At 48.0% G+C, this 16,668-nt stretch overlaps 1 protein-coding gene across 4 annotated transcripts in view; it reads right to left on the bottom strand.

Moving 5' to 3' along the window:
* The window catches only part of LOC144773619 (transient receptor potential cation channel subfamily M member 2-like), a 1,811,195-nt gene that overhangs the window by 766,149 nt on the left and 1,028,378 nt on the right, over positions 1-16,668 (bottom strand). For all 4 annotated transcript variants that reach the window (XR_013600034.1, XM_078658765.1, XM_078658766.1 and 1 more), the window contains one exon: positions 7,698-7,748. Coding sequence is in view for 3 of the 4 variants with exons in the window: in XM_078658765.1 (XP_078514891.1) it covers positions 7,698-7,748 (51 nt within the window). In the remaining variant the exon portion in view is untranslated. The remainder of the gene's footprint in view (positions 1-7,697; positions 7,749-16,668) is intronic.

The raw sequence follows: 16,668 nt of genomic DNA, 5'->3' as shown, positions 1-16,668 counted from the left end.
CAGAGGTTTCCTGAAGTTGTGCTTTGGGTTATTTGTAGCCCGAGCACCATTTGCACCAAATATTGTGGGCCTACACTCCACAAGTGTTCCGTGAGCCCGCTTCTTGCATTTTTAAGCTCAAGGCTCCTATGCAATCCCTGGTCCATTGACTAGTAGGTTCACACAAAGGCCATTCTGATTTTCTGTGGCCTTCCCTGGTTGTTTCAGACATGCCCTGACTCCCTGTCAAGTGGTGAGTCCCTCGGACCTTGCTGGTGTACACCGAATCATTTCTTTGATTCCTGCGTGGTTGCTGTTGCCAAGGCTTGTTGGGTCCAATCCAGGCACCGTCACCGCAGCACTCAACATCCTTCGTGGGACAGCTTGAACACAGCTCCGGCTTGTCGTCCACAACTCCTGGTCTTTGTGGCAGAAGAGTCAAGCTTCACCTTCTTCACCTGAAATCACCCGACTTCGGTGTGCATCTACCTATCGTCTTCCTGGTCACTGGCAAGTGACCCAGACTCTGTCCCCTCTGCTTTCAGGATGCCCCTGTTCCCCCCTGCTATTTGTCCTGTTTATCGACCCTTTCCTGAATATGATTGAAAGATATCAGGCTATTTCTCCAGTCAGGGTTCGGGGGGTGGATTATAAGGCATTGGCTTATGCCGACGACATTGTTGTATCAACTGACAGCGTTGGTCCCTCTTTCACAGCCTTGGGGATCCTCGCGAGACAATTTTGGTGCTATATCTGGGTATAAGCTGAACATTGCAAAGACCCAAGTTATCCAGTCATCAGCCCTGCCCTGCCCTCCTCGCAGGTTCTTATAGTTAAAGAGGCTACGTATTTGGGGTTCCAAATTTCTCCTGAGGTTGATCAGATCCCAGATCTAAATTACCCCCCTATAATCGATTCACTTCATACTAAACTTCAGAGAATGGACCACCTACATCTCTCTTTGTATGGCCGCTGTAAAATCTTGAAAATGCTTGCCCTTTCAAAATGTTTATATCTCTAAAGAATAAGCGCACTTTATCAATGTCTTCTCTCTGAACTTTCGGACGATCTAGCTGCTCAGAACGCTAAGTGGGCCGGTAAATTTGGTGTCTCAATAATAGATTTGAAATTCCCGCTTGAATTAGCTAGATCTGTCCTAGTTTCTGGTACGTTGCGTACCCAAAGCTATATGGCTATGTTCAATTTGTACCACACCCCTGCCAAGATAGCTAGTTGGGGACCCGCTAGAGGAACTAGTGGGGTTCTTTGTTCTAGATGTAAATTGTTATCTGCCAATGCGATACACATGTTTCATTCATGCCCCGATTTAAGTTCTTTTCTAAATGAAGTCGAAGTTTTTCTTATTCAGTCACTTCAGATTCCGGTCAAGATTTCAGCGGAGCTAATAATAACGGGTGTGAATATTCAACTGCCTCCGAAAGAACAAGGCATATTTTAGCGTTTTTGTGTATCGCAATGGCTATGATTAGATTATGTATAACATCGCAATGGTTAAATCCAGAGGCTCCCACCTTCACCCATTGGAAAGCTAGGATGCTTGCATGGTACAAATTAAAGTCATTTGTCCAGTCGTTGAGGGGAAGGAGAAGGTGCTTACAGGAATTTAAGAATTGGGCCCCTTTCGAGAACTGGCTCTCCCATTAATGTTTTTTCTTCTAAACGCAATAGCTTCTTCTCTCCTTGTCACCCATTGATTTGTTTACTTAACCTGTTGTGTACATATTTTCTTCTTTTTTTTGTTTTGATCTATGTTTAAAATTATTGTTATTTAATGTGTATTCCTGAACCTTATATTTTGTTGTATTGTCTCCTGACGCTCTGTTAAAAAAATCACCCGACATCGGTGGGCATTCGACTATCATGCCCCTGGTTACTGGCTGTTAGAACTGGCTATTTCTGGTAGGCTAAGGCTGACGCCAAAGCCAGGCAGAAACCACCATTCTAGTCAGGGCGAGGGAGTCACACGCCAAGATAACCCCTGCTCACCCCCTTGGTAGCTTGGCACGAGCAGTGAGGCTAAACTCGGAGGCAATGTGTAAAGCATTTGCGCCAGCACACAACAGCAACAACATCCTAGGCACACCACAAAAGGAACTCCACACAAGGTTATATTAAAATAACGTTTGTATTGTCAAAACACATCAGATAGAAATCACACATGTACATTGTGCCTACTGGCACGGGCAATATTCATAAGGGATTATGTACAAGACAGGGCCACATGGGTCACTGTCAGAATTAACACATTTAGAAATAGTATTTTGTAGATCATAGAAAATAAGACATAAAACAAAATAACAGTTATGAATCACATCCAGTAACTACTGGGAACAGGTAAGTACCACCTACGCAACCCTAACCACCTTAGGAGAATGTCACGCAGGGGACCAGGACCTTACTAGGACCACCTGTATTAGAAAGAACAACCACCTAAGTATCACACAGCATTTAGGTATATAAGCAAGAACACATTACCCATGATGCATAAATATACATTCAGAGGAGTAGTAAAGGGAAACACATGATGCTTAAACCTACACATTCAGCGGTGTTAAGAACAAAGCACATGATGCAATAAAAATACATTCAGAGGTACCAGAACAAGAAGACACATGATGCCTAATACATTCAGAGGTGCAGCGCAGGGAAAGACAGACACATGATGCATAAAACATTCAGTGGTGTAAAATCCAGGAAGACACATGATGCATTAAAAACATTCAGAGGTGCCCCAACCCAACTCAATAGCGCAAAAACACACAGTAGACAATTACCATCCTAAACATAGCAGGTAACCACATTGCGCAAAACTTACATACCAGCCCCCATCCAATAAAGGGCCTACAGAGCCCTGTGTCCAAAAATGTCAGGGCGCCCTGCCATGCAGCGCCAGTCAGGGGTGCGCCAACGGCGCAAAACCTAAACGTTGCAGGTGCCCGCTACTTGCTGGGCACCTGGGAACCACACAAGACCTAAACGGTGCAGCTGCCCACTAATTGCTGGGCAGCTGGGAGTCCAAACAGCGACAGGGTCCTCACTGACCCTTAGGCGCAAACTGCGCCAACTGTTGGAGCCACACAGGCTCTGAACTCACTCTACACACGTTGGAGCCACACAGGCTCTGGCATAACACGTGCCCTCAGGGAGCCTCTCGGGGCTCTGGACTGCGTTGGGGCGACCCGCTGCCAACTGGGGCCGCCCTAATTGCACCACACTATAGGATGCTCCTCCGTTGGAGTCCCCCTCTCTGGGGACTCGAAACTATAATGGTGCCACGAGCCTCTCAGGCTCTTAAAACAGATATGGCCCTGTACGTTGGAGTCCCTCTCTGGGGGACTCGAAATCTCACTACTGCCCAGGAGCCTCTCAGGGCTCTAAAACCATATTGCGGGCAGGGAGCCTCGAGGCTCTAGTTATGAACTGCCCCAGGACGTTGGGGTGGCCCTCTCGCACGTGGGGCCGCCCGGGTGCCGACAGAGCACCCCGACACAGTCACAGGCGGGGGTACCCCGCAGGGCCCTCCCCACCACTATCTCCACATTGGAGCGGCCCACTGCATACACGGGGCCGCTCGGATTTCGTCTCTCTCCTCCCCAGCTCCCTCGAGCACTCACCAGCTTTTGCGGGGGCGGGGGCTCCTCCTCTCCACTCGGGTGGCGGCATGGGAGGCTCTTCCTCCATCATGGGAGCCCCGCGCCGCCCAGCGCATCACCAGTTCCTCTTGGGGCTCTCCTTCCAGTGCGGCACAAGTGGGTGGGACTTCCCGCAGCCACTCGGGGAGGCGGGGTAGGCTCCCAGCCTCCCCACGCAGTCTCAGCTTCTTCCAGACGGCGGGAAAGATCTCCGGTCTCCCTCTCCCTACGGGAGACCGGCAAAGCAGCCATGGCTTCCCCCAGGCAGGGGGAAGCGGAAGTAAATCAATCGCAGCCCCGCCCACAGTTTGGCGGACGCGGGCCGAACTTCCGGTTTTGCAGCCATCTTCCTTCCGGGTGCCGCGGCGGTGAAACGAAGGGCAGAAAGGAGGGGTGGGCACCCTCGGTATTACTTTAAAACATATCAGCGAGGTGGGCACTCGCAAAGGGGCCTATAAACGGGAGAATACCCGTAAATATAAAAATAAAGTGCACACGAAGCACTCGGGGCACACCAAGGGCAGGAGCGCTCCCCTCAGGGAAAACCATAACGCTCTGCCCAAAAATAAAGCGCTTCCATCGCGCTGGGGGCACTGACAGCCCTACAAGCCCCCAGAGATGACCCCTACATCAAGAAGGGTCCCAGGAGTCCTGAGGCATCAAGGAGGCAGCACAGCAGCTCCTAATAAGAGAAATCCTCCAGCAAAGTTCTTCAGGAGTCTAGGACCTCAGCAGTCCAGGACATAAGATGGAGCACAGCAGTTCCCAGTAAAGGGAAAGTCCATCAGGGGTCCAGGGGCTGGGCAGGGCCCAGGGATTCCCCTGAGCCCAAGCAGCAGCACGCCCCTGGCAGATTCAAGTCCAAAAACAAGAACATTTTGGAAGGGGACACAGCCCCTTCTTATACAGAAAAAAGTCTTTGAAGTCTTTGTGCAGGCAGTGTGAGAACCAGCTAGAACTGGTTATAGGGAAGTCCTGTCAGTATCAGGGACAGAGGTGACAGTCGCCCAGCGGGGAGGGGGAGCCAGCATTGTGGCAGGCAGGCACAGCCTCATTCACCCTCAGGTGCTATCTCCACCCACTTCCTTGGCAGCAGATGCTGCCTTTCATCCACGGGCTGACTCAGACAACCTCCTGGGGGCTCTGCAGCCCCTGTCACACTCAAACCAGACAGTCAATCCACAAGCAGGCCCAGGCACTCTGGGCCAGGCTCACCAGCCAATCACACGCCAGCAGACTCACTACACAAATATGCCAACTTCTAAAAGTGGCACTTCTAGACTAGACATACACCATTACGCAGCATTCAATCTCACGAGTTCACACATATCAAACTCGACCCTGCACTCCCCACACATCAGGAACTACCATGGGCATACATATTCCCCATTCATTCCTATGGGAGGGCAGGTCACTCACCACACATACACAGAGAGCTCAAGCACTTTACACTGTACCACAGTGAAAAAGTGTGCAGAGGCCTAAAATCACCAACCCAGGTTCCAGAAACAGACTAGGAAAAAGCAAAAAAAAAGTTTCGGGGTGAACCTGCCAAAAGGGCCAGGTCCAACACTGGCTATTTATTTATTTATTTATTTTTAACACTTATAAAGCGCGAACGAAGGCCCTTGGGCATCTCGGCGCTGGGTTACTGCGGTGTTCAACCAACGGGGGAGCTGGAGGTTCATTGATTAAAAAGCCAGGTCTTAAGCTGCTTACGGAAAGACAAAAGGGAAGTACTTGTTTTAATTGAATGTGGCAGGGTATTCCAAAGTTTTGGTGCAGCTACAAGGAATCTTCTATCTCCCCATGAGACCAGTTTGGTACGTGGTACCACCAGATCATGTGAGCTAGCTGATCGTAGTGTTCTGGAAGGATGGTAGGGGATGAGATTTTGAGTAAAGAATGCAGGACCGACATTATGTAAAGCCTTGTATACGAGGCAAAGAGACTTGAATTTTATTCTCATTCGTACAGGTAACCAGTAGAGCTGTTTTATGATGGGTGACACCGATTGGTATTTAGGAATGTGTCCCAAAAGCCTGGCGGCAGCATTTTGTATAGTCTGCATTTTCTTTAACACTCTCTCTTGGGCACATAAGAACAGAGCATTGCAATAGTCTAAGGTAGACAAAACCAGGATGCTCACCAATGTTTTACCAGCAGTCTCAGGTAAAAAAGGTAAGATTTTTTTAATAAGCCGTAGTTTATGGAAGGCTGAGGAGGAGATCTGATTTGCGTGTGGTAGAAAGGTCAGGCGATTGTCAAACATGACTCCCAGGTTCCTCACCTTACAGATTGGAACCGGGGGCTGGCCCATGGATGACGGCCACCAGCTGGATGACCACGCCGGGGATAAGTTGCCGAAAATGACAACTTCCGATTTGTCGGAGTTCAATTTCAGGCAATTTGAGGCCATCCAACTCCCGATTGCCGACATGCCTTGATTGAAATTGCTGGCGATTCTAGGCCCATCATTCTTGACGGCGAGTACCAACTGGGTGTCATCAGCATAAGATATAAGGCTCATCCCATGTGCCCGGATGACTTGGGCGAGGTCCGACACATAAATGTTAAATAGTGTCGGACTCAGGGATGAGCCTTGAGGGACACCGCATGGTAGTGACAAGGGGGATGATTTGAAGGATCCAACAGTCACGACCTGGGACCTGTTTGCCAGAAAAGAGGCGAGCAGTCTCTTGGCATTACATTGAATGCCCAAGCTTTCGACACGGTCGACCAAGGTGACATGGTCGACCGTGTCGAAGGCCGCCGACCCAGACTCTGTCCTCTCTGCTTTCAGGTTCTTCTGATCTTTGATCCAGGCTTGGATCACCTCGGACACTTTCCACTTGTTCACCAGCAGCACTTTGCAGCAGATCGCCATTGAAAACGATGACAAAACCAAAAGACACCTATGCACCCGGCTTCCCTGGTTGAGGTAACTCGAGTACTCCGGTGCTCCCGTGGGTGTTGGCTCTAGAACCCCTTAAGTCTAATGTGGTTTGCTCAAAGTCCTCCTCTAAGTGTCCTTTATCTTTCAAATTCCAACTGCGACTTTCCCCATAGAAGTCAATGGTGATTGGCGGCTGTGTTCACACACTAATCGCATCCTCCGTGGGTCCCCTGTGTCACTACCTTGGGTGGTACCTGTAGACCCCAGCAGTTCTACAGGCTCTAGGCCTTGTATCTATGCAAGTCGTGGTTCTTCACCACTTTCTTAATATATGTTTTGGTACACCCCTAGGGCTCAATGTATATGGTGCTAATGTATAGGCCTGGGGCGTGAATTCCGTTCCGCTCACGGAATTTGCAGAATTTAAGTAATTTTGCGTTCCGCGGAGAACGTGAAATTGTTAAAAATTCTGCGTTCAGCGACTTTGCGAAGTTTTTTGCTTGTTTGCGTTCTCAAAATGTGTGTTCGCGAGATATTTCCTCCGAGCACGCAAACAGCAGTTGCGAACAGAAAAAAGCATCGCGAACAAGCAATTCCGCGTGTTCGTGGAATTTCTGCGTGTTCGCTGAGATTTTTTACCATTTTGCGGAGATTTGCAAAACGAGATTACGCAAATTCCAGTCACCCCTACTAATTTACTGTGTGTTATTAAGTTTACTGAATGTACTTTTGCCTCTAGCCTCATAAAGAGACTAGAGGGATGTGTTAATAAATACATATATTTTATATATATATACCTGGTGTGGTTCTTCTTTCATTTGGCCAGTCACGAGATTATAGACTGGTAAAACAAGCTGCTTTACATTCCTCCAAGACTCAGCCTGAAGGCTGCTCTCCACAGCTACCACTAGGACAGCTTTCTATTAAGGTTGTCTTTAACCTAACATCAATAAGGGTCGTTTGGACTGGTGCAAGGTGCCCACTAGAATAGTAGACAGCACATGCCAGGCCAACTTCTCACATAAATCTGTTAGACGAGAAAGAAAGGCAGATACATGAATTTCCAGAACCCCATTTAATACTTCCAATTCAGTTCAATACTCAGTAGATACTCAATAGAAATTAGAGGTAAACCATCACAGAATTCAATAAATAAAACATAGACTTACCTGTAAAATGTCTTGTAAATGTAGTCGTAGCTGGATAGGTGCTGGTCATCCCTGTAAAAGAAGAAAGAAAATACCTGAATTGCACTTCTCCTCACAAATAAAGCAGAAAGTAAAAAGAGAAATAAGAACAGAAGTAGGCTCCCAAACATCTCCTGGTAAGACAAGCCATACTAGTTGTTAAATGACGTAAGTCAGGTTTTTAAAGTCTTTATTTCGATTGAAAAGAAAATCATAAAAGACAGATAATAACAAACATTAATTAATAATAAGTACATATTCGTTAGATTCATAAAATTAGTATTAAATGACATGAAAGACAATCCTGAAAGAAAATTACTAAAATTAGAAAAGTAAAAACGGGAAAGCTTACAGATAAATTCCAAACAATGTTTTGTAGCAGAAGCAGTAGTGACATCCAATTATATGATATTAAATGGGTCAGGGGAGGACATTTACAGGATCAATAAGCTGAGCAAAAAATGTTCAGACAAAAGTAAATCACAGCAATCACAATGATTAGGCTAATGTTTTGACCTTATTATCCAGGCCCACCCCAGATATTTTACCAGGCTTACTGAAATAATCTCTGAGGTGTTAGTTTTTAATACACAAATGGCCTCGTCAGATTTTCTAATAGGCAGGCGCTGGAACAGTGGTTTTAACCATTTGGCTCTCGGTGCCAAATATCTAGGGCAGGCAAACAAAAAGTGACCCACTGTTTCCTTGTGGCCGGGGCACCATCTACAGTGATCCGTGGTGCTGGTTGACCAACTTTTCGTAAATGTGTTCAGTGGCAATGCTCCCACCCGGAACTGATGGTAGAGTTTCCTGTCCAAAGATTTAGAGACTGTGTCCCAGTATTGTTCACGGGATGGGTCCAACTTAAAAGTCAAGAACCTACCCGTGAGGTTGGTGGAGCTTGAAGCATTGACTCTAATCTGGCGGAGCGTAGCCCAGTACAGTTCTTTAAAAGCTGGTTTGGATGGGAAGATACTAGCGGTGGGAGATGTCCAAAGCTGCTCTAGCCCCATGTCCGTCAAAGTGGATTTTACCATTTTGAACCATTGGATTTTCCCCGAGCCCCTAATTGACCTGACTTCTGCTACCTCATTTGCAAATGAAATGAGGTCAGGGGAAGTCCATATGCGCCTCCAGAAAGCGACCAATCTGAATCTGGCCATCTCATTGATCGGGGGACAACCCATGTCCAAGCAGAGAGGAATAGAAGGGGACGACGATGGCAAGCCCACCAAGTTTCGCAAAAATGTACATTGTATTTTAAACAGACCCGTAAGGTCCATGTAGCCCCACAGATCTGCACCATATAAGATTGCTGGGTTAATTTTGGCATCATAGATCTTAAGCGCCGGGATAACCCGCTTGGTGATAGATTTTTTTTGTTCGCTTAGTAGGCAGCCGGTGAGTCGGGCAAGCTTGAGATGTTGTGCGCCGACTTGGGTTTTCCATCTCAGGCGGCTGTCCAAAGTGACCCCCAAATATATCATATTCTCCACTTGATCTAGTTTAACACCACCCATGCTAACTGTGCTCCGGACAAAGCGGTTCTGTGTTAGGACCATAAACTTGGTTTTCCCAACGTTCACCTTAAGGTCGCTGGTGACACAGAACTCCTCAAAGCGGTCCAACGCCCGCTGTAGACCGCAACGTGTTCGGGAGAGGAGTAGGGTGTCATCGGCAAAGATGAGCATTGGGAATCGCTGTCCTGCAAGCATTGGGGCGTCCGTCGGAGTGTCCTTAAAAAATTTGACCACTTGGTCAATAAACAGTAAAAAAAGGGTTGGTGCCAGGACACACCCCTGACGGACACCTCGAGTTACTGGAAAATGTTCCGTCACTTGACCCTGGCCTCCCCATCTCACCCTCGCAAAATTGTCCTCATGCAGTTTGATTATTAGGACAAGTAACTCCTCAGGCATTCCCAAACTCCTCAAGACTCCCCACAGTTTATCCCTCGGGACTAGATCGAACGCAGACTTCAGATCAATGAACGCTGCGTAGATGGTACCACCGCCAAGCTGAACCACCTTCCAGTAGATCAGACAAAATCTGAACACCTGGTCGATGGTGCTCGTTCCTGATCTGAAGCCCGCCTGCATTGGAGATAGTATGTCCTCAAGTTCGATCCAGCCTTGGACCCTACCCAGGACCATACGTGCAATGAGTTTTTGTATTGAGTCGATGAGACTAATCGGGCGGTAATTACCTGGGTTAGACCTACTGCCCTTTTTGTAGATGGGTAATATCTCCGCCCCCTTCCAAGATTTGGGTATGCTTGCACCAGCAGCTATGGAGTTGGCCACCTTAGTAATATAAGGCGTCCACAGAGCGGGGTTAGCCTTGAACAGGTCGGCTGGTATAAGATCCATGCCCGGCGCTTTCCCTCGCGTGGTAAGGCTTAATGCCAGCTCAACCTCTTTTTCTGAAAAAATAATGTTCTCGGTTTGCATGGGTGGGTGGGGAGCCATCACCAGAGGACTGGGAGATTTGGGATTCTCGGCACAGAACTGAGTCGAATAAAATGTCACCCATTCAGAGGGGGGCACGTGGTTTGCAGGGATGCGTCCATCCTGGTCCTTCCCCCACTTGATTATTTCCCAAAATTTAATGGGGTTGTTAGATGTGGAAGCCTCCAATAGATCCGACCAGTACTTGTCCTCCCACTCCCGTTTGGCTTCCCACTGCGTTTTCCTATAGATTAATCTAGCCGCCTTCCCTGAACCCATGATCCGAGACTTAACTGCTGTAATGAGATGGGTATGGGCTTCCCTACATTTTTTGTTATACCATTTCTTTGGGGGGATAGGTATTTTAGTGGTTCCCTGGTGACATGGTTGTGAGAGCAGGGATTTAAGATCATCAAAACAACGGTCATGGAGGTTTATGATGTTATTAGCCGTTTTGAAGTTATCCCCCAACTGATCATATGTCAACATCTCATTATATGTGTTGTTAACCATAGTGTTGACCTTATCCCTTAGTGTTTCATCCTCCACAATTTTGGACCATTTTAACCTCTTCCTATCGTTGGTTAGAAAAGCATCCCCAGTCTGTGAGATACCGAGATTCTCGGATCTCACAAGACCTGGTATCCTTAGTTGCAGAGACAGGGGGTTGTGGTCACTTTCTGGGCGGGATAGTACTGCCATGTCCACCAACAGGGGCCAGTCTCCTAGTTTTAACAGGATATAATCGATACGGCTTTTTCTTAACCCGTTGTCAAATGTGAAATTCGCTTCCTGGTCTGATCTTGCACGGCCATTGCAGGCCCGAAAACCCCTATTTAGACAAAGAGCCATCCAATTCACCGCTGCCTCAGTTGCAATTACCGGTTTAGTGGGCAACAGATCGGGGATACCCCATACTGCATCCTCCGCGGAGCCCCAACTGTACCCTGAGTCCGGTAATGGCTCAAAGGTGCAGTTTAGGTCTCCTGCTAAAAGGGTGACATGATCACTATCTAAGTCTGCCAAAACGGGGTCCAATACTTCCATCAGGGGAGGGGAGCGGCCTCCTGGTAATCCTCGAGCATATATGTTAATCAGGATCAGTTCCCGATAACCGGTCTTGCTCAACTTAATGATGAGGAGATCAGGGTCTTGTACTGTGAGTTCTGTGGGATAGTATCCCAAGGATTGTTTCACCCAGATCAATAAGCCCCCTGAGGCTCGCCCTTTGACACTTCTAATTGCAGGTTTAAAGAAATTTATATAACCCTGCCTAAATGTTGGTTCAGTTGCCCAAGTTTCCTGGAGTAGGATAATATCGTATTTATCCATAAACTCCAGCCAGTCGTCAGAGTGGATACGACTTTTAACCCCAGCAACATTCCAGGACACAAGGGTAAGTATTTCTGGGGTGGAGACCACAAGGGGTACCACCAAATCTAAAACTGCAAGGGTGCCCTGTCCAATCTCACCGTCCCAACCATTTTCAATGCACCCAGAGGTGTTCTGGTTTTCCCCAGACCTCAAGGAGGCTTCCACTTCCCTCAATGGTGATATGGGAATTCCTGTTAGTGCTGAGGCCCCCATACACTCTTCCACTATGGTTGCAAGCTGCGGGGACTCCTCGCTCGGCCTAACTGCCAGAAATCCAAGATTTTCTGAGGGTTCGGTTACGCAGGACCATGTTTGGAGTCAATCATTGGCCTCAAGATCAGATAAAGGGCCAAAATGATTGAAAAGAGATGGAAAGTGCGGAAGTTGGGGAGTCCTTGTCATAGGATAACTTCTAATGATTGGTTGGCCATGTCTAGAGCCCTTTGAGATAGAACTCTGCCTGTGTGGATAAAAGTATGATAGGCCCAATGTCTGGACATCCCCCTGTCTGACAAACCTAGCTTTTCTGCAGATCATATCCACCACCCAGGGGTCCTTAAACGAGATTAAAATACAATCACCCTCCAGGTCTTTAGTGCCATGGCCCACCCAGTCAACTCTTCTTACATACAGAATTTCAGTTGGCGAAGAAGGGGGTAACGGTCGGTTTTTATTTAACCAATAGGTCACCTTATTGCGCAAGTCGCCGTAAGTCTCCCTCTTGCCAGGTTGAAGGGGGGCTACGCCAGTCAACACTATTGTATATAATGCAGCCTCAATAGGGAGGTCAGCCCGCGGGGTGGTATACCTGGGATGTTTTTCTCCCAAAGGTTTTGTAGTGTTACGGTGGTCAGCCAAAGGCCCGTGGGGAGGATGCCGGGAGGTGTTTGAACTAGGTTTAGCCAGAGAGGGTGGTTTGGTTGGGCGGGGTCTGGCAGAGTTTAAACTATCCGGTTTGTCCGTGGGCTTCGTCATATGCGTATGTTGAGACGAGACCTCGGATGCTTTGCTTGAGGTGGTCTTAGCAACTCCACCCCTCAATGGTCTATTGGTTACTGTCCCTGGGGGTTTGTGATTAACAGTGGTGGGGATGTTTATTGTCTTTGGGGCTGGATGTATCGATTTGACCCCCCCTGGGCTCATGCCGGTTAGAGATAATAGCAGGGCTGAGTTCGTATTTACTACTGTCTCCAGAGTGTCTATTTTTAAAGTCATTAACCTGGTCCGTTCCAAAACAGGTAATAAAAGATTTTTCATTAGAGCCTCAATTTTTACCAACAGCGATTCATCACTATTTTGACAAGTTGGACATGGGTCCGAGGATCCTAAGGAGGTGAGGGAGGGGCATAAGACATTTGGAAATGCACTGGGACATTGTTTTTCACTAAGATGGCCAATTGCTGGTGGTATGGGATTGCCGATGGTATCTTTTAATTTTAATTTAGGCATTTTGCGTTCTCTCCCCCCCATATGGCTCAAGTCTTGCTTTCTCTTCCTCGTTACCGTATCGGTGCCTACAGAATCTATGTGGGTCAGCCTATTAGGCACAGTCTTGGGAGAGTCAGGAGATGAGTAGGGGGATTCTGAAATGTATTCAGACACTAAACTAACCTCGTATGCAGTTTCCCCGCTTGCCTCAAGGTCATCCAGGTGGTGTTCAACCTACACCGGTGTGTGTGCAGGAAAATCAACCCCCTCGCTATCCATATGGACTATGGCCTCAGTAGTATCTAAGTGAATACAATTAAAAGCTGCATGTACTTGTGCCACGGGACTAGGGATCGTGGCCAACCTGCCCAGTGAAGAGCGTTTTCCACTGACTAAGTCAATGGAAAGACGTTTTTCCACCATAGCAATTTCTTTTTCTAGTATTCCCGTGGCACGTGTAATAAAAGCATCCAGTGGCCCCGATACCACACCTTTAGGTGTTTGGATTTGGACTGTGCGTGTTTTGCCTGATCTTAAGGACATAATTTCTAAATGGCACCAGCAGTGGTTATGACAACTAGACACGCTATTTACACAGAATGTGATAATGACGTAATAGCCCTCGCAGTCAATAAAATGTTTCTTGTGTCCAAGCACTCTGGGCTGCAAAATAGTTTAAGGTTGACTAGACCGCCTACCTTGGATGTGTCAGAAACCGGTGTAGGGGTTATGGGCCGGGGCCGTCCTCTGCCGTCCTCGAACGGCCTCAAACGGCCCGCTCTTAGCCCGGTCTTCGCTCCGGGCTGCGTCCCGCACTGCGGGAGAAGTAACCCCAGTTATAGCAAGGTTAGAGGGCAGTGGGCGGGCCGGCAGGGAGAGCGGACCGGAAGTTGTTGGCGGTCTATCAGGGACTCCTGGCAATTGGAGTCCCTGGCACGCTCGCAGCCCTGCAGCCCTCCGCCGAGGTTGGTTTGGTCCCTGGAAGGTCTCTCAATCAGCTCCTCCTCTCGGTGACCGACGAAGCGGTTTGATGCAAGTGCACGCAGTGTCCAGCCAAGGGTGAGCGCGACCCAGCAATGCGCTTCTGCAATTAAAATGGTTGACCCAATGAAGGATGAGCAGCAGGGAGTTTAAGAAGCCCTCCGGTGGGCGGTGGGCGGGCCGGCAGGAAGAGCGGACCGGAAGTTGTTGGCGGTCTATCAGGGACTCCTGGGAATTGGAGTCCCTGGCACGCTCGCAGCCCTGCAGCCCTCCACCGAGGTTGGTTTGGTCCCTGGAAGGTCTCTCAATCAGCTCCTCCTCTCGGTGACCGACGAAGCGGCACCCGCGAAGCGGGTGCGGCGAGGTTTGATGCAAGTGCACGCAGTGTCCAGCCAAGGGTGAGCGCGACCCAGCAATGCGCTTCTGCAATTAAAATGGTTGACGTAAGTCATTAAGGTTAAATAAAAAGTAAAGATACATTACATATGTGTTTTAGCACTGCAAGAACACAGACGAAGAAGAATAGAAGATTAGCAGAACAAGCAGAGTGTTGGGAGCTGTCTCTTCTCTGTCCCATTCACCTTTCCCCCCTTCGTACTTACCTGCAAGGCTTTATTAAGATACTAAGCAGGGGGGTTCCGAGAGGGGCATTGGAAATTAGTGTTGTTCTGCTCCTGTGTCATTAAAATCATAGTTGCTAGACTTGACACCTATACAGTTCAGTAATCTCCCTGTTACTACCGATGAACTCCTCAAATCAGCTAGCCAGTCCCATGTCCTCATCTAATCACTGCAACAAAACATAAGCACTTATAAATTCACCATGCACTCTCCTTGCAGTACTTTAATCATCCAGTCACTACCCATGTACTCATGCAATGACGCAGGCACTAACTCATGCACTTCTACAATCTCTTCAGCACTACCTCTACACCTAAGTAACCTCCATGTTACTACCTATGCACTCCTCCAATCACCTAGCCTGTCCCATGTCCTTATCCAATCAATGCGCCAAAACCCAAACACTTAAAAAATCACCATGCTCTCTCCTGGCAGTACTCTAATTATTCACTAACTACCTATTCACTCCTGCAACAACCCAGGCACCAACTCATGCACTTCTACAAGCCCTTGAGCACTACCTATACAATTCAGTAAACTCTCTGTTAGTACCTATGCACTCCTAGAATCAGCTAGCCAGCCCCATGTCCTTATGGAAACAATGAGCCAAAACCCAAGCTCTTATAACATCACAATGGACTATCCTTGCAGTACTCTAATCATCCAGTCACTACCAATGCACTCATGCAATGACCCATGCACTAACTTATGCAATTCTACAATACCTTGAACACAACCTATACAGTTCAGTAATCTCCCTGTTACTACCTATGCACTCCTCCATTCACCTGGCCAGTCCCATGTCCTTATCCAATGACAGCGCCAAAACCCAAGCACCTATAAATTCACCATGCACTCTCCTAGCAGTACTCTAATCATCCAGTCTCTACCTATGCACTCATGCAATGACCCAGGCACTAACTCATGCACCTCTACAATCCCTTGAGCACTACCTATACAGTTCAGTAATTTCCCTGTTAGTACCTATGGACTCCTTCAATCAGCTAGCCAGTCCCATGTCCTTATCCAATTACTGCGCCAAAACCCAAGCACTTATAAATTCACCATGCAGTCTCCTTGAAGTACTCTAATCACCCAGTCACTACCGCTGCGCCAAAACCCAAGCACTTAAAAATACACCATGCACTCTCCTTGCAGTATTCTAAACATCCACTCACTACCCATGCACTCATGCAACAACCCAGGCACTAACTCATGCACTTCTACAATCCCTTGAGCACTACGTATCCAATTCAGTAATGTTCCTGTTAGTACCTGTGCATGTAGGAGATTATTATCTGCTTCTTATGGTTACCCCCACTTTTTGCTGATGTAACACTGTTTTTCGACTTTAGTCTGGCTGGGACCCTGGTATACAGGACCCCAGCCTAGCTGCTTCCTCTCTAAACGGATTCCTAGTAACTTAGGTACATAATAGATTCGATTCTCAGTTGCCCTTATAAGTCCCTAGTATATGGTATACTATGTACCCAGGGCATATGTACCCCAGTGGCCTACCAGGGGATGCAGCATGTGTTATGCCACCCCTGGGAAGCCCTCCAAAATGATGCCACAGGTCTGCTGCTGTAGCCTGGGTAAGGTGGTGCATGCTCCCCTTACTGAGATATAGGTTCACTATTTCTCACCTATCATTGCACATCAGTCACCCCTGTGGCAGGCTTTATCAATCCTGAAGGCAGGGCGCTTGGCTTTGTGTGAGAGGGTGCCCATGCATGATCAGAGCCCATATGCAGCCTTCGGAATCTCTTCTCCAGGGTTGTCTGTGATGCAGCCTGACCATATAACTCTTAAGTGCATTATAAACAAACAGTAAATGCTAACTTTGGACTGGCTGCACTGAAATATGTCATGCTTGCTGTCAAACACCTTTGAACCATTCCCCCACACCAGTAACTGGTGTGGAAGCATGATCCCACCCTTCTAGAGGGCGAAACATGACAGCACCGGTATACCCAGTACCAGCTTATAAAAGCCCTGGCATCACAAAATGGATGCTGCAGCGACAGACACGAGTCTGGTCTCCTGCTGCTGACCGAAACTCCGGCAGGGGAGGCCTGGACAATAGGTTTCCTGCCACAGGG

Source organism: Lissotriton helveticus, chromosome 8 (genome assembly GCF_964261635.1).
Source record: "Lissotriton helveticus chromosome 8, aLisHel1.1, whole genome shotgun sequence".
Taxonomy (NCBI): Eukaryota; Metazoa; Chordata; class Amphibia; order Caudata; family Salamandridae; genus Lissotriton; species Lissotriton helveticus.
The sequence above is the reverse complement of the archived record's forward strand: the minus strand, read 5'-3'. Positions and strand labels throughout refer to the sequence as shown.